Source organism: Dermacentor albipictus, chromosome 10 (genome assembly GCF_038994185.2).
Source record: "Dermacentor albipictus isolate Rhodes 1998 colony chromosome 10, USDA_Dalb.pri_finalv2, whole genome shotgun sequence".
Taxonomy (NCBI): Eukaryota; Metazoa; Arthropoda; class Arachnida; order Ixodida; family Ixodidae; genus Dermacentor; species Dermacentor albipictus.
The window spans coordinates 69,443,381-69,466,195 of NC_091830.1; the positions used below are offsets into that span (position 1 = coordinate 69,443,381).

The following is a 22,815-nucleotide window of genomic DNA, read 5'->3' on the forward strand; positions in this document are numbered from 1 at the left end:
ACGCTCATTAGCAACACGTATAACATTCTTTGTAGTGACCGCTCCTTGTGTGGTGTCAGGTTAACGTTCGACAAGTCTTTAAAGCGGATTTGTCTAGCAAAGCGTTTGTTACAAAACTGAAGGCATCTGCAAATTATCATATGAAAAAGAATTTGTTTGTGAGGTTTGGTGACTTGACAACTACGCGAACTTAAATTAATACAAATTATGAGGTTTTATGTGCCACAACACGATACGATTATGAGGCACGCCGTAGTAGGGGACTCTGGAATAATTGGAAACACCTGGGTTTCTTTAACGTGCACTGAAATATAAGTACACCAACCCATCGAAATGCGGCCACCGTAGATGGGATTCGATACCGCGACCACGTGTTTAGCAGCATAACACCATAGCCACTAAGCAGCCACGGCGGTTCCGTCCTCATTAAATTAATAATTTCACTCGTCGTCGAAAATTTATATCAACTGCTTTTTTTGTACGTTTAAAATGCACATTACCTCCAGAAAATGCAATGTAACATTTTGTCATACTACCACCTCTTTAGTAGAGAGTTACAGTATACGTACACCTTAATATTTTTCGAAAGCTTTTCAATATTCCCATTTCAAGTTCATATTTTATCGTTAAATACTTCTCTTTTGCTATTTCATAATGTTTTTCAGCCGATATTATAAGAATGAAGAATAAAGATTATCTTGTATCAAACAATACCACTAATAACTGTATATTACTAGAGCATGTGTCGAAAGAAAGTGCGTTGGCAAAATTCTCAGAATGTAAGGCAATTCCCACCGTTGACTGCACTCAAATCGCTTTTCGAAATCTTAGATAAAAATCTGACACTGACAAGAAGAAAGACCACACCTTCGTTGTGCACACGCATCGCAGAAACTCTGCTCTAGCATACGCCTAAGGCTTTCACCTTTTCTGATCATAGGAATGTCACAGAAGGGGAAAAAAATGAGTGTTAACGACGCATTACGGCATGATTACAATATATCAGGGTGCAAACACATATTCATATGACAGATATCTGAATTTTGTTAACCTAAGATGTACTTCAAGGATACTTGTGTATTTATTTATTAATTTATTTTCACATACTGTCAATCCCTCATGGGATTATAACAGGAAGGGCAAGTACATAGGGTAGTGTTTGCGAACAAAGAATATAAATAGATTATATAATCATAAGTGTGTTATTGCAAAGGTTTTGGTTTCACTAAACACAAGAAATAAGTAGTTCATCACAAATGCAATATTTGGGCACAATATACTTTAACAAGGAAGAATCTGAGAAAACAAGAAACCAAACAAGAGAAAAAAAAACACACCTGAAAGCACATGTGATATACAATACCTAATGAACATGACAAACAGATGCAGTCATGCGTATGATTCATCATACAAAAGGCACACTCATAGATTAAAGTGTTAGGCTATGAAGATCGGTAACAAACCTGGCTATGTGTCAGAGCTGTAAGGCAAGGAGGTGTTCTTCCACTGAATTATCAAATGTATCTAGTGAGGAGCTGTTACTAATGGATTCACTAGGTTTATTCCACTCTCTTATCGCTAAAGGAAAGAAGGAATTCTTAAAGCAATCGGTATGAAAAGAATGCTCATTGAGTGTTTGTGTGTTTTTATACCGCGTCGGCCGTGTTTCATTTCTGGAGATATATCTAGAGGTATCGATATTAAGCTTCTTAACAAACCTTCGACTGCACTTTCTCGTGCTTTTCCTCCAGGTGCCCAGCCAAGGTTAATCCTGTAAAAAACAAAAAGAAAAAAAGACGCCGTTTCGTCAGAAAGACGAAGCATCGATTCCGATAGTAAATTAGCATATAGCTGTACGGAGTAAGGGTAGTAGTTTTATGGGCTGTGTAAACTCGTAAACATTCGCTAACTAAATTAAACAAGCGTGGTGCTTGTTAATAAAAAAAAGACATCTCACTTGTTGATCACGACACTCGCTGCCAAAAAGCTGGCGTGAACAAGAGCGGCAGGAGCAGCGAGCGAAGTGACTTTCATGCTGCCTCTCGCTTTAACCCGAACTGAGCAACGGAGATGGCAATTCGCTTGGTGTGTCCATATAATTGCTATCGCAATACATGATAAAACCGGGGGTTACGGGTAGAACCAGATATTCATAATCAAGTACTTTCAACAAACAGGTTTAGCGACTTTTCGCATCTCTTCTAAAAGTTGTTTATGATCACTCGTGTAGAATTGTCTTATTTTACGCTAACGGTGATTCGGTGATGTAAATGTCAAGACTAAGCACGAAGTCGTCCAAGTGGCCAAAGATATCAAGCGTTGCCATTATACACGACTATGCAAAACAAAGATTGCTTTTGCATATTAGAGGAGTTATTGGCGTGCGACATTTATACAACGACGACCCATGAGTCAATAATATTTGAAGTCCGCTCTATAGATGACCATCAACGATGGGGTAGAAGTGTATTCGATCTCACTGTATAAATAATGAAATGCTTGATTAATAAAGTATTGAAGGAAAGAGGTGATGATTGTGCACTTCTTTATTCACCGGTGGGGTCTCATCAGGCTTAACGAACCTGCCATTTCGTAACATTCAGTGGTGACATCGCCTTCCCAACATTCCAGAAACCAAACGCGGAAAACACCTTGAAGGTTTTGGAATCTTTAGAAAGCGTACTGGAGATACGTTTTCTCAGATTACACGTAATACGTGACGTCACATACATGTAGTCGCGGTGGCTGCGCTGTCGATATCAGACCGTTAGTCTATATAGATTGTTATACATCCGCTTGTAGAAGAAACGGACTCGGCCCCTTATATTGTGTATGTGAGAATCGTCTACTGAAGCACGTTCTCGAACTTGCGCGGTTATATTATTCCAGTCTGTAATCAAGGACGACACCTGTGTAAAAGAAGCAGACTGGCTGCGTCTTTCGATTAGACTGACGAGTGCGCTCACTGATATCGCCGCCGCCGAATTGTACTAATAAGATAACATTGTTGGCGGGCTTAATTCCCCACGTTGAGGAATCCAACAGAAAACTCGTTAACGTAACATTGATAAATGAGTGTGCGCGAGGTCAGCCGGTGACGGACACGCGCGCGCCCAGACATTACAACTATCACAATCTAAGTATTGTCAACACAGGTTTGCAGAGCCACTTGTGCTAAGTTATGGCCTAGCTTTTCTTTAATAACCAGATACGTCCTGGTGAAGATATTTATTCTTAGCTTATCAGGGCCAGCTGCGTGTATGTACACCTATCGATCAGCACTGGTAACTACACCGCGGCTTACGCTGGGACAGCTCATGTTCAGCTCACACCCACAGCACCAGGGCGCGAGCCCGCATAATCGTGATATGTTATACACCACTTTCAACTAGCTTGGAATTTTGCACAACTCGCTTGGATAAACGTTGGTAAACGTTCATGTAAACTGGAAACTGAAGCATCATATTTGTGTGGTAAATTACTGCTTTAAGTTTCAGAGCCCACAATAATGAAAAATTGCGGCAGAATACGTCGACCGTGATTGTCACTGCGAGCGAGTAGCCGAACGCTCCTATAGAAGGCTATTAAATGGACTTATAGCACACCGTGAACCGCATCCGCGATCCACTCCCGTGATGAGGCACTTGCGAATGCGCGAGTCCCCAAACTGTTGTGACCGGAGTAGCCCGAGGACCTTATCTATAGATAGATAAGGTCCTTGGGCTATAGATAGATATCTATAGGGGTGTTAAGGTAGCTGTGGTCGAGGCGTTCCACTTTCTGTCGACGGTGACAGCGCCGCGAAACTCGGCAACAATTTGTGTGGCGCGGTAAATAATAACCAAATAGTTGACAGGCACTTCCGCATAAGCTAAAGAGGATGAAGGCGAAAGGCATTGATTGCGCAAGCAAAGTACGGCCGGTGGCGCCGGCAGGTGCGCTGATGACGTTCCGATGGTTTTAAGCCATTATCTCTCTTTAGCGCCTTATCCGTCCACGTCGAACCATTTTGAACCGTGACCAAACGTGCCAACACGGCGGCTGCGTCTGGCGCGGCCGCGCGTACCGTATCTTGAAAGCGATCTGCGATGGCGACAGAGAGCGCCGACTGCTGATAGCTTCGCGCGCTGTGTTCTTGCCGCTTCGTTGGCGTTAAAGCGTGAGGCAGCGCGAAGGTGAATTCGCACGCCGCTGCGGGCGTTATCTTGAAGGCGATCGTCTTGCGGGACGGACGGACATTTTACTAGTTGGGTATGCGTACAAATGCTTACGCGTTTAAGAAATGGGCTTACCTCCTATAGCGGCTTGTGAAATCTGACTCACGTACGCTTGTCTGGAGTGGCTAATCGGCCGATTTTAGCGCCATCTTTCGCGAAAAAAAAAGAGGGAAGCATCGGCTAACACCCCAAAAGACCATGCATGGCCGTGCACTATATAGAATAAACAAATATATACCCAGAGGCTGCTGCTTCGCCACTCGCGCTGTCCGCAGCCGGCCACTGAACCAATCGACAAGTGTGATTTACAGTGTACTGTGTGCTAGTATCGCTAACAAAAACAATTTTATTCGTGGGCGCCAACCACGTCCATCAAAAGAGGTAGTCACGAAATGTATTTTCGTATATTCGCTATGTATTTCGTAGTCGCCATGCGTTCACTCCCCCGCCGATTGTCGAAAAAAAGATGTAAGGATGCATTGGAGAGATGGCGCTCGTACATTCTGTTGTCTGCTACACATTCGGACCCATGACGTCTAGATCGAGCAGCAACCAAACAAAGAATAAAAAACACCCTAGACAAGCGTACGTGATTCAAACTTTACAAGCCGCAATATGAGGAAAGCCCACAGTTTCGCCCGTGAGGTCCTTTATGGGCAACATGAATGAATAACATGAGTAAATGATTTGCCTTTCGTAGCATGTATGCTGTATGCCCCTGTCCTGTGCGAGACGAGAGCAGGTAATCTTGCACAGGACAGGGGCATACAGCATACATGCTACGAAAGGCAAATCATTTACTCATGTTTATATATTCATTCATGTTACCCATAAAGCACCTCAGGGGCGAAACTGTGGGCTTTCCTCATATTGCGGCTTGTAAAGTCTGAATCACGCGCGCTTGTCTAGGGTGTTTTTTTCTTTGTTTCGTTGCTGCTCGATCTAGACGTCATGGGTCCGAATGTATAGATTACCTGCTCTCGTCTCTGTGCTCTGCCGTCTGACCCAAGTACCCAGTGGCGTTCCTTCAATCATGTGCCTCGTGCCAAACTTAATAAATGCGAAATTCATTCACTGGCACGCTCATTCAGACCTACTTCAGGTAAACGTCCTTCATTGTGGCAACGGTGACTCCCATGCTTGCAATGCCGAGCTTTCTGAAGGACCTTTCCAGCGCCTCGAACATCCCTGGGAACTCCGTGGGGTCAAGGGTGCCCAGCGCGACGGACACTTGCTCCTGCTTGTCGTCATCCACGAGAGCATCAGGCGTGGTCTTGCGGACGATGTCCATCACGTCAGCGAGATTGAACGCATTCGGCACCTTGGAAAACGTCAGCTTGTATCCAACGCCTGCGAGCACACACGGCGCAGTTAGAGGTAATTCGTCGTGACCTGGCTCGAATGCAGATATACGGTTTGAACGGCCGTAGTGATTCAGTGGCTACGGTTATACGCTTTTGAGCACGAGATGGCGAATTCGATTTCCTAGCACTATAATGGCATCCCGACCGGTGCTGAGTAAAAAGCTACAGGCAAACGAAACTCAACGACATATATGACGAAAAAACGCATGTTGAAATACATCACTTTTTTACATTTTATTCGGGGAAAATAAACGTATGGTTTTCAATTAACGTGTATATTTTTTCAAAAGTTATGGAGTTGCTAAGAATTATCTTTGAACCACACACGCACACGCACACACACACACACAAACACACAGGACGTGCGATTTGTCAGCGTGGCTCGTTAGGTAATTCTGCTGGGTCCCTCTTGGCAAAGTATGGAGGCGCGAAAGAAACAGAGAATAAGGTACGCGCATAAGCAGAACGAGCGCCAACTACGAATCGATTTTGATTCAGGAAGACGACCATTTTATACTACAAACGCACTGTAGTAACCAGTGGCACAATAGAAACAACATGCCCACTAACAGCGACAAGTGAACAGGCGTCGACAAAAGTGGTGTACTCCACGCAGATTGCTATTGCAGCGGCATCGCTCGGCATTTTGGCGAGCTAAAGCACAAAACATCGACACGAGTCAAGCGACATGCCTTCAGATAATGATGATGATCACAAAATGTATTTATTAAGGGATGGCGCGAAGGCCTATAATGGGGAATAGGAAGAGGAGGGGGGAGGCGTATTCAGAGCCATCCTAGAAGCTGCGCGTCCTTGGCGAAAGCCAAGAGCGAGTCCAGAATGGCCCTGTCGGAATCCATCGAGCCAGTTGCCGGTCTAATCCACTCCTCGTAGGACGACACTCGCACCGCCCTCAGGTGGTGGTCCCGCTGTTGAGCGTGTTGCTGGCACTCCCAAAACAGAGGGACTGTGGATGGCCGCGTAGCCATGTCGCAGTCAGGGCACTTGTGTGGCGTCTGGAGCGCTTCTTGTTCCGCGGAGGCTGTGGGATGGCCGGGTTCCTGCGATGGAAGGGAGTTAGGAGACGGAGATGGAGGGCGTCTTTCCCGGGGTGGCCGGTACTCTCGCCACCGCTCCAGCACATCCGGTGTGAGGACGAAGCCGGAACGGAGCCTATGCAGCAGCACCTGCCCCGACCTGGGAAGACCCGCTGGAAGTAGGTCTGGGTCTGAGGGCACACTCGCACGGAGTTCCCACTTGCGTCGGTTGGCTGCTGCTCTCAGAGCTCTGTCTGGGTCATACGGGGCTCCATTTGTCGTGTTGCTTGTGCTGGTTTTGCTGCAGATAATAAAGGGCACCCATTGGCTGTCTCGATCCCAGATGCTGCCTGTAGATGGCGTTGCTATGCAGTTTGCCGTTGCTCCGGCTCCCGCTGCGTGGAGTATACCACTTTCGTGGGCGCCTGTACATATCTTGACGGTAGCTACAACGCAGTCCAATGCACTACCAAAACCGACACTTATTTATCCAGTAAAGACAGTGAATCTTTACTGACACCTCTCGAACCCTGTTTCCTGTTGTGAAAGGCCTCAATCTTATACTGTATGTTTGACCATCTAGCTCAAACAAATCCTATGCCACATCATGATTATGTTCTTTTTTTTCTTGTAATTAAGAATAAATATGATATTGGAGTGCGCGCATGCAACGCTTGGTTCTTTTTGTCCTGACCATCAAAGCTGCGCGAACAACGGTGATCATTGAGAAGGCTCATCAGTTCACATCAGTTCTTTTGAGGTGGCGTTCAGACATGGTACCGGTAGTCCTGAGAACACTAAGTTGGCGCAGCCATGGAGTCTAAGTGAACTAGCGCCTTGTAATCTGGAGCTCGCGTCTCAACCATCTGTCCTGTTGTTCCGCGACACAATAGTGTACGGCAGCAAGACAGCGCGCAGCTGAGGAGGCCCTGCAGTACGGTGATTGGATATCCGTTGGCCCATTAAAGCAAAAGCTTGCGAGCCACGAGAATGCAAACGCGCAACTGAATTGAGGGCGGCGTATAGTAAGTTAGACTGAATGAATTTAGACTAAGAAATGCGCAGAGGTAGGATTAAGTCAATTGAATAATGACATTTAAGGCTAAGATAGCTGGAAGAAGCCTTCGTTCATAGGTGTACATAAATATAGGCCACGTCCCTTGCGAAAACTCCCAGACTAGTCAAACTGCGTGATGGCTGAATTGAGGGCCAACTGAAAGTAAAGGAAAACGCCCAAATGTCAGGTTCTTTACACAACGCTGAAAACAATCCAGCTACTCTGTTTCATAGACAATATGTTTATTTCTTTGTTGTCGTCGGGACTCTACCTGGCGCTTGCACCCCGAAGCACAGGGCCGCCAAAAAGACAGGCGGATGCATCGAATCAATCAAGATATAATCATCAAGCGACTGCAGATGCTTACCGCACGCTCTTTTGAGAAAGGCTGTCGATCCACTGCCGATGACCACACCCGAAGCCATGATGATTATCTGGTCGGCGATGGCGTCGGCCTCCTCCATGTCATGGGAAGACAGAAGCAACGTTTTTTTCGTGGCTATCTTCTGCAAGGTATCCCAGATACGTCGCCTCGTATTCGGGTCCATGCCCGCCGTTGGCTCATCCAGAATCAGGAGCTGGAATTGGAGGTTATTTGGTTTCCGCGTCGCAGACTTGCCCGAACTCTACCGTAGTCGAGGGCTTCCCAGTTAATGGTGGCCACCCAGAGTGCTCTAAGCTGACATGTTCATCTATCTGTGCAATCATCATTGCGCTCTGTCAGAGAACATAACGGAACCGGAGTTGCCATGATCGCTGAACGCCGTGGTCTTTGTGCCATCACAGCGAGTGCGAAGGATGCGGACATGTCAAAATTACCACGTATCGAGGCAGAGAGAGATCTAACCCCTTCGCTGCCAGTTTTGGAAGATACAAACTTCGCTACGGTGTTCATAGAGAGCGCTGGAACAGGTTTTAAAGGAGTTCTGTAATGTGTTTAGGGAACAAAAGTCACTACCTGTGGAATCATATCTACGAAGTTTTTGTTTATACAGATGTTCACTTCGACAAGGGGAACATTCAGGCCGCTAAGAGAGAGAATACGTTTTCCTACAAAATTAACGAGCTATTACTCTGCTTGCCAACGTAGCGACAATCTTACTGTGATTCACGCGAATTAAACACGACGACAGGCATCGCGACATTAAAATGTACCATAGAAGCTTGCAAAAAAAGCCCTCGATCGTTGACAGCTTTCTCTGCTAAAGGCGCAGAACAACTTCATCGCAACCTTAATGGCAACGTGATTGAAACAAGGACTCACAGAAAGATAAGCAGCACAGTACAAGCCCTCAACGCCACATGATCAGGACGAGCATCACAGTATCAGCGCTTGTCCTGTGGGTGCGTGTACATTGTTACGTGTACGTGTACATTGTACATTGTACAGTGTAGATTGTACATGTACATTGTACTTTGTTAACTCGCTTCAGTATTGCTCTAATATGTTACTAACATAACTTGAATACCTCAAAATACTAAACAGCAAATAATTCATTAAATTAACAAGTAGGCAAACATGAGATCTCACTCGATGATCGCGGACACTCTATGTCAGCACACTAGCCTGATGGAGAGTGGCGGAGCGGCGAGCGAATGGCCTGCGGCCCCACTGGCTTTCGACGCCACTCCTAAACCTAAGATTACGCGGCCTCCAACACCAGGCGCCCGGAAACATAGCGCACGCGAAGACACCAGCCAATCCGGCTCGCCTAAGCTTTGCACCCGCCACCGATTACCTCTCGCGGAGTCGCGCTCAACCACTCGCTCACCTCACCCTCTTCTCCGCCTTCTTTAGCACGCGCTTGATCACGTTACCACGCGCTAACGCCCCATCCCGCCCTTGCGCACACAGCATTGAGGGAGCCGATAGACGGCGCGCATCAGGTAACTGTACTTCTCGGCTCACCTTGGCGCGCTTTCTCGCGCACCTAAAACACACGGCGCGTGGAGCACAATAGGACCTTATCGCACTTGGACCTCATGGCGACGGCGTAAGTTCGCCTGGAGCGTACCGATAAGTACTATCGCGACAAGAAGACCAACTCGGTGGCGCTGATTGCAGCAAGCACGGACGGCAGTCTTCGGATCGAATGCCGCTGATTGTCTCTCGCCGCTTCCATACGCGCGTGTGATTGACCCCCGTGTTCTCGAAGCATCCTCTCCACGCGAAGCCTTTCTTCTCCTCCACCGAGATCGGAGCGCAGCGCCTTCTCTCGACTGAGCAAGACACTAGGCTTCCCATACATTTGCCTAGGTAGTTCTCTCGAGGAGAGTATCCAGAGGCGGTAAATTGGATGCAAATGATGGAAGCAAACATACCATGGAGATTTACGAAACCGCCAAGAAGCAGGAGGAAAATAATGCGTGATAACGCAGGGGCCAGTAGCTTACTAGTTGAGGCCCGAGCTGGCTGCCTGGAGACAATAACATGCCGGAGGAACTGTGCGCCACAGGATGAGGCATGCGTGTGCTGCAAAAAATAACCGAAAATTGCTGAGCACCTCGTAATGGAATGCAGCGAAATTTATTCAGCGACACCTATCAGGAACGTCCATCTTACAGAAGCGATGATATTCAAAGAAGACGGAATAACTAACGGGTCAGCAGTCGAGACAAGTAAGAGATAGTTAGATGATATTGGTAGGAAAAAAATGCGGCGGAACCCAGCTCAGGATAAATGTCGACTTAATGCATTAGCACTGACTCAATAGAGGACACAATGTATTAAGACCGTCGAAACGTGTTATGTATGAGCGACGTACTGCAGCGGTACTCCTCCTTCGCGCTTTCCCGAGGACACTCGGCTCCATCTAGCGCCGCCGCCGCGAAGCCTGTGCGTGGCCTCCGAGATGCATGCCGCACCGGTGCGTGCAAACTCTGAGAAGCACGTCATGCGGTAACCGGGCTCCGCTCTCTCACGCTGCTTTCTCACGCTGTGCCATCTAGTAGAACTGCCAGGAAGTCCTCGCCTGGCCTCCCAGACGACAATCGTGGGGCGTGGGTGCCTATCTACGAACGCTGAGAATTGCTCCCTCGCTCGTCCCACAATCAGCGGCACACAACCAGTGAACTGAATTGCCATCAAAGACGTTCGTCAAAGACTAGTACAGACCGAGTGGCACATGCTCGGAGCTCCAAGTCGGCGTCAAAGAGTTTCTTCGAACATCGGTACCTACCCAGTCCCGCAGCGTACGGTGACCCGTGACCACGTGGACGAGGTTCTTTGAAGAGCGGCACGTATGCTCACAGTGTCATGTGCCGAGTGACCGAAGTTGGTCCAGCGGTGGGTTTCGAACCCCGTTGCCTCAGCACTGCAGCAGGATGCGCTACCTGATCGACTACAGATTACCTATTGACCCAGGAAGGCGGAAAAATGGTGCGTGAAGTGCCCTAAGAGATCTAACGCATTAAAAGCAGGGAAGGGATTCATAGGGAAGAGATTGATAGAAGCGGAGTCGTTACAATTAAACAGCCTTTAATTAAGAGCGAAAAGTACGAGAAGAGATAGGCAAATCGATAAACTGCGACAGTTGTAGTGAAACCTGATTAGATCAAGCCGACTAGACGATCGTTCGCCGCCCCGCTATAAAAGGGACGCCAAGAAAAATTATCATCACCATCATCACTGTACCGAAGTGTAATTTTGAGTGGAGTAACATTCTCAAATACGGGGGTCAGTCTTCAAAACAAGCTCATGATGACGATGTAAACAGTGCGGCGCGTCTCTGTGCGTTTCGCTGCAAACAACGCTTGTGTGTTTGTCAGTGTTACGTCCCCAACGCCGTAAGTAGAATAATAAAAAGAAGCTTGTAGCGCATAGGGAATGCATTACGAAGTCGTGAGTGGAAGTAGAAGTGGTTGAGCGGCTGGGGCGTTGAGCTGCGAAGCCCAAGATTGCATGTTCGGTTCCCCGACTGCGGCGGCAGCACTTCGATGGCCGCGAGCCTCTGTACATATGTTTAGGTGCGCATATTAAGTAAGTTTAGGTGGTCAAGATTATTCCGGAGTCCCGCCTTCACAGCTTCGCTCAAAACCATATTGCGCTTTTGGTGGTATGTAGAACGCCAGAATTCATATTTTTAAGTTTGAAGAGAAAAGAAAGTGTACAGTTAAGGCATTCTACCGGCGCTTATTATGGGGCAGAAACTTGGAGGTTAGCAAGGAAGCTAGTGACCGCGAAAAGGGTGGTAGAACGAAAGATGATAGGTGTAACCAGAAAATAAAGTTAGGGGGGCGGGGTAGGGCCGGATCCCCGACTCAAGCAGACGAGGGGGGATATCCCGCCGTCACTTTGGGATCAACAGTGCATTCATCTATGTATGTATGTATGTATGTATGTATGTATGTATGTATGTATGTATGTATGTATGTATGTATGTATGTATGTATGTATGTATGTATGTATGTATGTATGTATGTATGTATGTATGTATGTATGTATGTGTGCGTATGTATGTATGTACGTATGTATGTATGTATGTATGTATGTATGTATGTATGTATGTATGTATGTGTAGTTACGTCCATACATACAGACAAGCGGCCCATGTACGTGTGGGAAACTCCCCTCCAGCAAAGGGAGATATCGAGCACTGGATATAAGGTTGAGATAGTGAGTGAATGGTGTGGATTAAGAAAGCAAAAAAAACGTGGACGTTAATGCGATGAGCATCTCAGCGATGTAGCGACACAGCCTAGTACACTGCCGAAACGCGTCATGTGTCACGCATATATGCAGCCTGGCTCCTTCTGGCACTTCTCTTGGCGTGCTGTGCCATCTGGCGGCACCGCCACGAAGTCCGCGTGTGGTGCGTGGGCGAATATATTCAGAGAAGGTTGTCCGAGTAAACATAGAAGCGGGTTTGGTTCCCTCCAACACGGGAGTGACATTAAAGTTGTTTGGTCAGTGAAGAACGGCACATGCCCAACGGGCCGCACCTATATTGACCAAAGTTAGGGTCAAAGAGGTTTATTGAAGAGTGACATATACCCAACAGCACATATAAGGTGAGCCGAGTTGACGTCAAAACAGGGTTCATTCAAGATCGGTACATAACCAGTAACGCATACCCAGTGACCGAAATTGATGTAAGAGAGGCTAATTCAAGCTCGGCCCAAACGAAGTCGCACATTCTTGCCAGTTGCCAAGTTGGTGTCCAAGAGGTTCACTGAACATCGGCACATATCTGTTGCCGCGTGCCCATTGTCCCGTACCCAGCGACCCAAGTTGTTTCGACGGTTGCTTTCTAACCTTGTTCCTTCAGCACAGCAGCCCGACGCGCTGGCCAGAAGTCTATGGACGGGCCAGTAACCCAAGTTGACCGGAAAGTGGTTAGAGACGCAGATAGTCAGTTAGCCTTTGGAAAGTTGGTGAAGGGCTGTAAGAATGCTAATCGAATTAAAACTGACCGAGCCACTATTCTATTACAAGTAGGAAATTTAGTTTGGAAGGCCATGTAATTCTTCGGGAAGATAACGGATTATCTACCACAGTTGCTGAATGGGTACCGAAACAAAGGCAACAGAGTCAGTGAGGGCAGTGAACTAGGTAGTGTAATGCAGTTGGGAAATTCGCAGGCAAAGCATGGGTAAGCTGGCGCAAGACCGCTGTATTGGGAGTTAGTTGCGAGGGGTCCTTGTAATGCAATGAAGTATGAGGACGGTAATGCTGATTGCAATCGCAACCTGACACCGAAATGGCGGGAACAGCTGATTCAGCTTTTGCTTTCAAGAACTTACCTCTGGATCAGAAACAAGGGTAAGGGCTATACTCAGCCTCCTCCTCATGCCACCAGAAAGCTCATTCGGCATGTTTTCGGCCTTGTTTTCGAGCTGGACCACACGCAGTGTATTCTGGATGGATTCTTTAAGCTTCTTGTACGGTGCTCCCTTGAGCTGCAAAACAAATGACAAACAATAGTGTACAAATAACTTTGGGGTATTACGTGCCAAGCTCGCCGTAGAGGGGAACTATGAAGCACGCCGTAGAGAGGAGGGGGGGGGGGGCACACCGGATTAATTTTGTTAAATAGCACCGAAAGTAGTCAAGTGGGGGCGAGTTTGGCAGCGCCTGGGATGTCTGCTTCCCTGGCGCCCTGTCCACGTATTTTCACTCTACTTCTTACTTGTATGCGATGATTAATTATGACCACCTGGAGACTCTAACGCGTGCCTGAGTCTAACTATAGGAGCGTTTCGGCAACGCGCCGCCATCGAAACCTCGCGCTTAGCGGCGCGATGGTGGCGCCACTCAAGCCACCGTGGCGGATGATAAATTCTGAGCTGTCGATATCGTCACCTCGTGAGATACGGTTCGCACAGTAAGGAACAATTATAAATTCGGCTGAGTAAGTTTAGAGTGCTTCGAGAACATCAAAAAGCTACACTCTTGCTAAGGTGATAGCATCGTTTTCCGAAAATTTTTCAATTTCCAACAATTAAAAAAAAAGATTTGCCTGCCCTAATCAAAATCGCTCTTCCAAATGCAACAAGCCTAATCGAAATTGGTGCAGTGGTAGCTGAGAAAAAGGCTATCTCAGTTCGCATGTATTTGATATGAGCTCCCTAGAGACCATTGCGCTGTTTACAAACATAGGCCCTGGACGGCTACCAGGTTTGTCCACTGACGTAGCCAGCTACGTCAGTGGGCAAACTTGGTGAGCCGCAGATGAAGAAGAAGGGCGACACCGGGTATTGTGCTGATCGGGGAATATAGCCTCACTTCAAATCTTCCCTAATGCAAAATTTGAGCGCAGGTGTATACGTGCTTTCATTTCGCGTTATAATGGCTGGCGCGGACAATCTGCATCGTGCGGCCCGTTGCAAACGGAGCGAAGTGTGGCGCGACTGCCTTGATGATCTGGAGATCGCGAGAATCAGCGCGTGGGTTACGCGTGGGCGCAACTCACATCAGCAACCGCCGCCGACTGACCTCCCCGACGACGCGCGCTACTCTGGTGCCATCTCGTAGCAGTCGTCGCCGCTCTACGCTTTCCTTCTCACCATTTCGCCGTGCCCTCCTCCTCCGTTTTCCGCCTCATGGTTCCGCCGCACCCTCCTCCTCCTCCGCTGTCCTCCTCGCGTCTTTCATCCCCCACTGCGCTCCGCGTTCGCTCTATCGTCGTTCGCTGTGCTCATTCGCTCGGCCAAGGGCCGCGCCACGTCGCCTGCCTGCAAGAGGTGCGGGGACCCCGAGACTCTGGAGCACCTTCTCTGTGCTTGCCCATCCTTGGCTCAGGAACGCTCCACAGTGATCAACACCTACAGACGCCACGGCCTTCCAGCGGCCACAGAGACTGACCTGCTGTTCCCAGTGTGTCCACAGCTCCCTGCGCTGCGAAGCGTGCTGGAGTTTATCACGGGAATAGACACCCTATAAGCGCCCGCTACAACGCTGGCAACTTTACTGAGGACTGCCACCTGTCGCGTATAGTGGAGTCTATTAGGCCACATCCTCCCTCTTTCTCTATCATCTTTCACTACCCATTCCCTCTCCCCTGATGACGCTTCGCCGTGCTCCCTGACGGGTTGCAGAACCAAGCGTCCTTCCTTTCCCTAGATCACTATCATTCGCTCGGTTACGCCGACGTCGACGCTCACCGCAGTAACAGGCACCTAATAGCTGCGCTCTAAAAAACACTGCTTGAATCGGCAGACTTGATTATTTGTTGCGCGTAACGTTTACATTAGGCTGCTCTCTGACCCTGTTGCACAGCGGGGGAAGTTGCAAGACCAGGGCAAGGTAGGCTTTCCCGGTTAGATTGCTTTAATTAGGATTTAAATGGAGATGCGTCACACCACAACAACATTCGCACCCTCTTTCTACCGCCAAGCAATTGCCAAAACCCAGATTACGAAGAAGTGTATAAGAGTTAAAGTGGCACTGTCGGATATGAAGTGCACTTAAGAGGAAGTCTTAGCTCGGGGTCATATCCGATGCCGCCTAATGAAAGACATGTAAAACGCAGAATCACTTTTAGGAGGCAACCGTCGGACTAATATAGGTGAAATTTGTTGAATTTAAGAGGGAAAGCTAAATTCTAGTGAATGAAGGAAGCATAATTTTGTTTTAGGCCTTCGATTTTTTTTACAAAAATTGCCACAACTTGGTTAGCTAAAACAATTAGATCGTCCGAGTTTACAGATCACAGCTTCGCAACAAAAACTGATACCGCATTTCTGTAAACTGCAACTATTAGAGCATCGAAAGCCATGTCTAACACGTCAACTTTGTCCGTTCTTGATTTGCTATTAGAATGAGTTAGCAGAATTGCGATATCGTGTTTCATTGTTGAGTCACGGAACTGTAAAGGTGATAGCATCGTTTTCCGAAAATTTGCAATTTCCAACAATTAAAAAAAAGATTTGCCTGCCCTAATCGAAATTTCTCTTCCGAATGCAACAAGCCTAATCGAAATTGGTGCGGTGGTAGCCGAGAAAAGGGCTATCTCAGTTCCCATGTATTTGATAGGAGCTCCCTAGAGATCATTGCACTGTTTACAAACACAGGCGCTGGACGGCTACCGGGTTTTCCCACTGACGTAGCCAGCTACGTCAGTGGGCAAGCTTGTTTGCTACTGACGCAGCGAGCAAGAAAAGCATGGGTCGCACTATTGAGTATAGCATGAGCGCGTTAAAACGGGATCCCGCACATTTTGAACACTTTTCCTCGTTGGATATCGATCATTTTCCAAGTCAAACGTTGCCGTACGTTATACGCAAGTAAATTGAGGTATGACGATTTAGGCGTAATGCTCAAGTTTATCTCAACGCGTCAAAATAGACTCCGTACATTGAATTTTGGTAAAATAGACTTTCCGTACAGCCTCGTAGCGCGAGTGTCAGTCCCACCGCGACTCTCAACACCAGATGCTGCCTTTTGGGGAGGACTGCGGAAGACGGTAGAATACAGTTACACTTGCGATAGTTACAAATGTTACACTTACACTTCTAAAGCCTTACACGCCTCATGGGACGAAAAACCCGATGTTCGGATTTCCAATGTCCGGCACCAATACTCTAGGGAGTCGAACCCTGGACCTTTCGTGAGAGTAGAACCCACGGCCTTTGGTGTTAATTAGGGCGACTTAGACAATCAATTTATTAACAAGAAATCATGAAGCCGGTTTAAACACATGGGGGAGGTAGGAAGTGAGAGCGGGATAACTGGGAGGAGGCAGTAGGATAAAATGAAAAATAAGGAAGAAACAAATTCGGAAGAACCCATCTCACGATAACCGTCGACGGTAGTGCGTTAGCATCGAACGGTAAAATGGTATCACCCATAAAAGACGCTATGTACTGATCGCATCGCGACCGAAAGCAGGAGCAGCCGTGGAAAATGGCGAGCGGAGCCCGGGTAGATTTAACTAAAGCCCCTTGAACTTCGTAAAGTAGTGCCACGCTTTGAAGGATGCCGCCTCCTCCTCGCGCGCTCTGGCCGAGGCCGCCGCCGCGTCGCTATTGGCCTACTAGCACCACGTGGGCCCTCGCGCCTTGCTTCAGCGCCATTTTTGCTCGAGAAGCGTCTACGGAGTGGCGATGAGCGCATATTGGCGCCGTTGCTACGCTCGAGCATTGTAGGTGGCGTCACGGTTGAGGAGGGAGCGTGAGAGAGAGGAGAAACGAGGAGTCAAGGCGAAGGAGGAGAGTATCGCTAGTTCGCGAAGTTTAAGAGGCTTTAGATTTAGCCCTCTGCAGCTCTCCCCCTCTCCTATTGTCCGATCATTGCACCAACAAGCACTCGTCTCCGCGCTAGGTGTGCGCCTGATGCGCGGTAGCTGAGCCTGTCGCGCCTGAAGGGGGCGGAGTTTCGGACTTCGTTGTGGGTGATGTGGCCTTCGTGCCCACAGAACCCACAAATTATGGTAAATCATGTGACGCACCTTAAATGAGCCCTTACTACGCAGATAAAACACATTGGCTATTTTCGAGCTCCTCCGTTAGCTTATCACTTCGCACTCCACACAAAACCAATAAATTGAGGCTATGTTTAATGTTACTAATTAACGACTGCATATACCCTCATTTGGGTTGGATACTACAGACATAATTAGGCCTATTTGGAAACTGTAGCCATATTCGGTGGATTTGTAAACGGGAAATTCCATTTTTAGGTGCACCGAAATATTTTATATGACCTGGCTTGAGCTTGCTGAAGGCTTCCTAAATAATGCTTCGCCTGAAATGCATGGCCAAAGAAAATTTGCATGGTGCGTACCGATCCAAAGTATTGGAGATTCTCGGTGCAAGTCATGTCTTCAAAGAAGATGTCTGTCTGTTGACAGAAGCTGACCCGCTGACGCACCTGGTAACGCTGCTTCGCGACGTCGTAGCCACAGACTGTTGCATTACCACTGGTTGGGGCCTGCATACCTATGTAATTCAAACGAAGCACTGAATAAACCACTTGTGAAGCTTGTGAAGTGAAGTCAAGAAATGGTCGGAGTCGTAAATAAATAGCGCCAAATTTTTCGAAGGCAGAATGAACATCTGTATTACCTGTACCTTCTGTGGCCTTATTCCGATATATATACTCCCGACACACATAGTGGTCCTTTTATAGGAAGTATATATACTTTCACTAAAGAACACATATCTTTATACCAAGAGGTTTATTACTGAGTAACCTAGCTATGAGGCGAACCTGCGACGACGGTAAACTTAGTAATTAATGTATGTTGCTTCCTCAAGCTTGATTTGGGCGATTTGGTTCGTACTAAATAGCGTAGGTACAGCGCAACAATTTTCGCGAAGGAAAAACAGAGAGTCTGGAAATAACGCTGACTTTCAACTGAGTTTATTGAAGAAACTGTGGGAAGAATAGGTCATGCAGGCCAATGCTTTAAGGATCGAGCCAGGCAGCAAGCCTATAACGTAAGAAATGGGTATGACAGCCATACGGCTGTGTATTGCAAAGAGTGCAAATGCGAGCCGTTATTCCACAAGGCAAGGCGTCTGAAAAACAGCAAGAACGAAAAAAAAGAGAGACATTTTAGAAGCTTTCTTCATCAGGAGGGCTGATAGAGAATTTTCATTCATCGGTCAACACTGTTATCACGTGTAATCACATACGCGTTTCTCTTTCCTTGTATAAATAGGACCAGAATTTGTTCAAAAAGTTCAGCTGAAAGTCAGCGTTCTTTCCTGTCTCTTTGCTTTTCCTTCCTAAAAAATTGTTGCGCTGTACCTACGTTATTTAATGGGGAGGGATGGAGGAGCAACGAGAGGCTACATACAGTAGTCATGAGGCACCAAGCTTTTTGAAGCGTTACATTGCTCTATTGCGCGCGCACTGCGGTGTCACTGATGGTATGGTATGGTATGGTATGGTATGGTATGGTATGGTATGGTATGGTATGGTATGGTATGGTATGGTATGGTATGATGAACTTTATTTAATGTACTGAAGGTCAACCCTTAGGTTGACGCAGGCGGCTCCCACGTCGGGACACTAAGGTTTAACCTTACCGCCGTATCATGGGCATTCTGGACGGCCTGTACTTGATCGAAAAGAACTCCACTGTGTAGGACTCGCCGCCACCAGTCTCTCTCCTGTCACTGAGGGTGCGTAAATTTATTTCGACACTCAAGGCCTGCATATTCTGTACGACTCCTTTTTCTTTCTGACATGAAACGTGATTGAAAAGGTTTAAAGGAGGTCACATGATAAAACCAACCTAACGAAAATATGTATAGCAGTACCGCTTACATCTTTGCAAACAATCACGCCCACAAGCCTTTCTTTGATGTCGTTGTGCAAAGGAAATAACACATGGACTTGAGGACGCATGTGTCGCGTTTGCAGACGGCGACGTTGTTGCGCAACGCGTGACGCAATCGAAGCTAAATTTAGCCTCGCCCGCGTCCTTATACGTAGTTCGGCAGTACGTCTGTTCATCCGAGCAGGAATGGTCACGGTTTGAGAACACTCACTCTGCCGTAGCATTTATAATCTATCAAAATCAAGGCTGTCTTCATCAGGATTTACCACGCTTACAGCTGCGCGGTTTGTTGCAGGGATCTTACGCTTTCTCGGCCATGGGCCCTTGCGTTCGACACGTAGGGTTCAGAAATGGCTTGAAGAGGGTCGAACAGCAAGACAAAGTGATGTCCGACCCCTCTGACCAGCGCGGAGTGTGTCCCCTTTGGATAGCGAGCTCAAGGGCAGGAGGTTGAGACAAGCGCCGGAGTCCCAGCTACCTTCGAGTGCGGCGGCCTTGAACGGCTCTGGGCACGCTCGGGTGCCACTGGTGGAGGGCGAAGTCATTTTTTTAACCCCCGTTCTCAAACGCCCACTGCAAAACGAGCGGGTTCACTACGAATAGGAATTAAGCACGATTGCAAAGTTAGAGAATGAGACCCCCACTAACTGTAACTTACGTATGCCGTGTAACCTTTATAATGCACCAAGGAATGTAACCCGTGTGTTTGGATACGCAATTTCTGTACCCTAGTGTCCGTACGCCGTCTGCAGCAGGCGCAAGACGTTTCACGTGCCCTACAGCGACTGCGTCCCTGATGCAGCCAAGCAAATTAATCTAGCTGTTTAATTGTTGCTTACCTGTCAATATGCTCATCAGAGTCGTCTTCCCGGCTCCATTGTGCCCGAGAAGTACTGTGATTTTCGACTCGTACACTTTCGTGTCAACGCCATTCAACGCTCGCACGTAACCATAAGCCTGTTGAAATAACAGCGATGAAAACGGCATTTGAGCTGTTTTAACGTTAGGCTCGGCGAGATGACCATTTCTCTTCTGATATACTGCAGCCGCCATGCCCACAACTGTCATTTACTTCTCGCACTGACTAAACAGGCATCACCGACGTTAAGGGATGTTGCGGTAAGTTAGATGTTTCACATTTGTGTTCATACACGATACTCCTCTTTTTGACGTGTTTTTAATAAAGGAACACTGGTCTTTCATTGTGTTTTTGAAGTGGTTTGTGTCATGCTTTTCCTTCTTCGAGGTTTCAATTGACAAGAAAACTATAGGATAAATGCATAGCATAAATCATTGTAGAATTAGCATGAATTCACGTTCTAATATTTGAGATTGCGTGCGAGTATGCACAAATACTCTTGAGCTTGTGGGAATGAAAAGTAGTTACAAATAATAGGCACGGGAGCAATTTAGTAGTGAAGAAAGTAAAAACACTAAATACGAAACAAGCCTACAAAAACAATTGAATGCGATGCCACTTTGCAGTGGATGATTATCACGAATTATTTGCATTTCTTCGTGCCCTCCAATGCTGCATTCTAAGCCTCATATGCCCTTACGTCTGAAAGCTCATCATAATGTAATTAAAATAGTAAAATGCTCGTAGAATGCCGCTAATTAACCGATCTGAATAAATTTAAGTATATTCAGAGAGATATCCCCCCCCCTTTTTTTTGCTTATGCGAGTTAAGTACTTAGGTTTAAAACTTTAGCGGAGTCAAACTTTGAGCATCTAAGGAGCGAAAAAAAAATTACCGCGAGGAAAATTTCACGATGCAACTGTGTTTATCTTGTTTCTCTGCAATCGCTGTTGTTAGGTTACAAGAAATGTTCACTTCAGGATGATATTTGTTAAGCGACTGTAATGCGTCATGTGATATAATGTGATACCCTTTTTATTAAGAGTCCTTAAGGTAATAAAATGAATTGGAATGAGTGACACAAAGGGCCAACGGGCAGTAATAATTAAAAAAAACGCAACGTGTATTGATCTTCTCGTAAGCTTTTCATTCAAGCGTAGTATACTACTAGCGCATTGTCATCCTTTCCCCACCTTGGTCAGATTATCAATGGCGATGACAGTTTTGTTTTCTGGCGGAAGTTCCTCGAATCGGTAGGCGTCTTGCTTGTCTTTCGTTTCTACTGTGGGTCCAGCGCCTCCGGGCTTCCTATACGAGGGCTGCGAGCATCGAGCACAAGATACGCATAACCCAAACGTGGTCATAAGAGAAAACGTTTACTTATTTGAACACGTACCGAATTTAAGTACCAAATGTAGTACGACACACTGTTCTGCTTCTATTACTATACACTGTGTCATGGGGACGAAAGGTTGCCGGACAGCTTACCCACATGTTTATATTCTTTGACACCGTATCTTTGTTTATTTGTAACTTGAACTGACAACGTTTTTTTACATGTTTATTGGCTTGTTTGTACGATGTGCTCCTCCTGCCTTGTTCTGGGGGATTGTATTATAAGTGGACTATCTTTAAACGGAATCTCAAGGGACCAGGGGAAGTTGGTTCCACTTATTAGGAGTTCCATTTACTGTTAGTGATACGTACGGAGTCTATTAACGTAATAGGGACGCTCCTCAGAATGCGTCCTAGCAGTGCAGCACGCCTCCTAAACTGCTAGGACGCATTCTGGGCAGCGTCCCTATTATTATACGACTAATATGGACGCCCTGTGGATGTCCTAAATCCACACATGGATGTCCAACAAATGTCCTTTGGACAATGTCCCAAAAGCGTCCCACATCGTTACAAAGATATCCTTAGGACGTACTTGCGATTATGCAATAAGAAATATTTATATTTAAACATTTCTTGGACGTCCCATTACCAACTAGGACGTTCGTGGGACGTTTCTTAGAACGCCAATTCGCGTGCATCGGACGATCCCACAGACATCCAAAGATCACGCACGGGATCTTCACGTATGTCCAAGGGAAATTCGCATGTCCCGTTTCGGCACTTGGTCGACATCTGTAGGACATTGTAGGACAATGCGGAGAAACAAAACTGAATACAACTGTATGAACCAACCAACCATGAGGATGGCGTGGCGTTTAAGAGGCAGTTCCATTTCAGCGATTTCCGTTTATCGAGATTCTAATAAAGAGGTTATATATATATATATATATATATATATATATATATATATATATATATATATGTGTGTGTAAAATTAAATTATGGGGCTTTACGTGCCAAAACTACTTTCTGATTATGAGACACGCCGTAGTGCCGGAAATCTCGACCACCTGGGGTTCTTTAACGTGCACACGGGTGTTTTCGCATTTCGCCCCCATCGAAATGCGGCCGCCGCGGCCGGGATTCGATCCCGCGACCTCGTGCTTAGCAGCCCAACACCATAGCCACTGAGCAACCACGGCAGGTGTGTGTGTGT

General features: G+C 46.9%; 1 protein-coding gene across 1 annotated transcript in view; it reads right to left on the minus strand.

The window, feature by feature from the left end:
- Positions 1 to 22,815, minus strand: part of LOC135899525 (phospholipid-transporting ATPase ABCA3-like) — a 138,310-nt gene that overhangs the window by 66,347 nt on the left and 49,148 nt on the right. Inside the window, exons 9-15 of the mRNA XM_065428809.1 lie at positions 21,455 to 21,580; positions 20,241 to 20,358; positions 17,898 to 18,052; positions 13,418 to 13,573; positions 8,043 to 8,253; positions 5,315 to 5,567; positions 1,719 to 1,771 (exon numbers count right to left, since the gene is read on the minus strand). Coding sequence (XP_065284881.1) covers positions 1,719 to 1,771; positions 5,315 to 5,567; positions 8,043 to 8,253; positions 13,418 to 13,573; positions 17,898 to 18,052; positions 20,241 to 20,358; positions 21,455 to 21,580 — 1,072 coding nt within the window. The remainder of the gene's footprint in view (positions 1 to 1,718; positions 1,772 to 5,314; positions 5,568 to 8,042; positions 8,254 to 13,417; positions 13,574 to 17,897; positions 18,053 to 20,240; positions 20,359 to 21,454; positions 21,581 to 22,815) is intronic.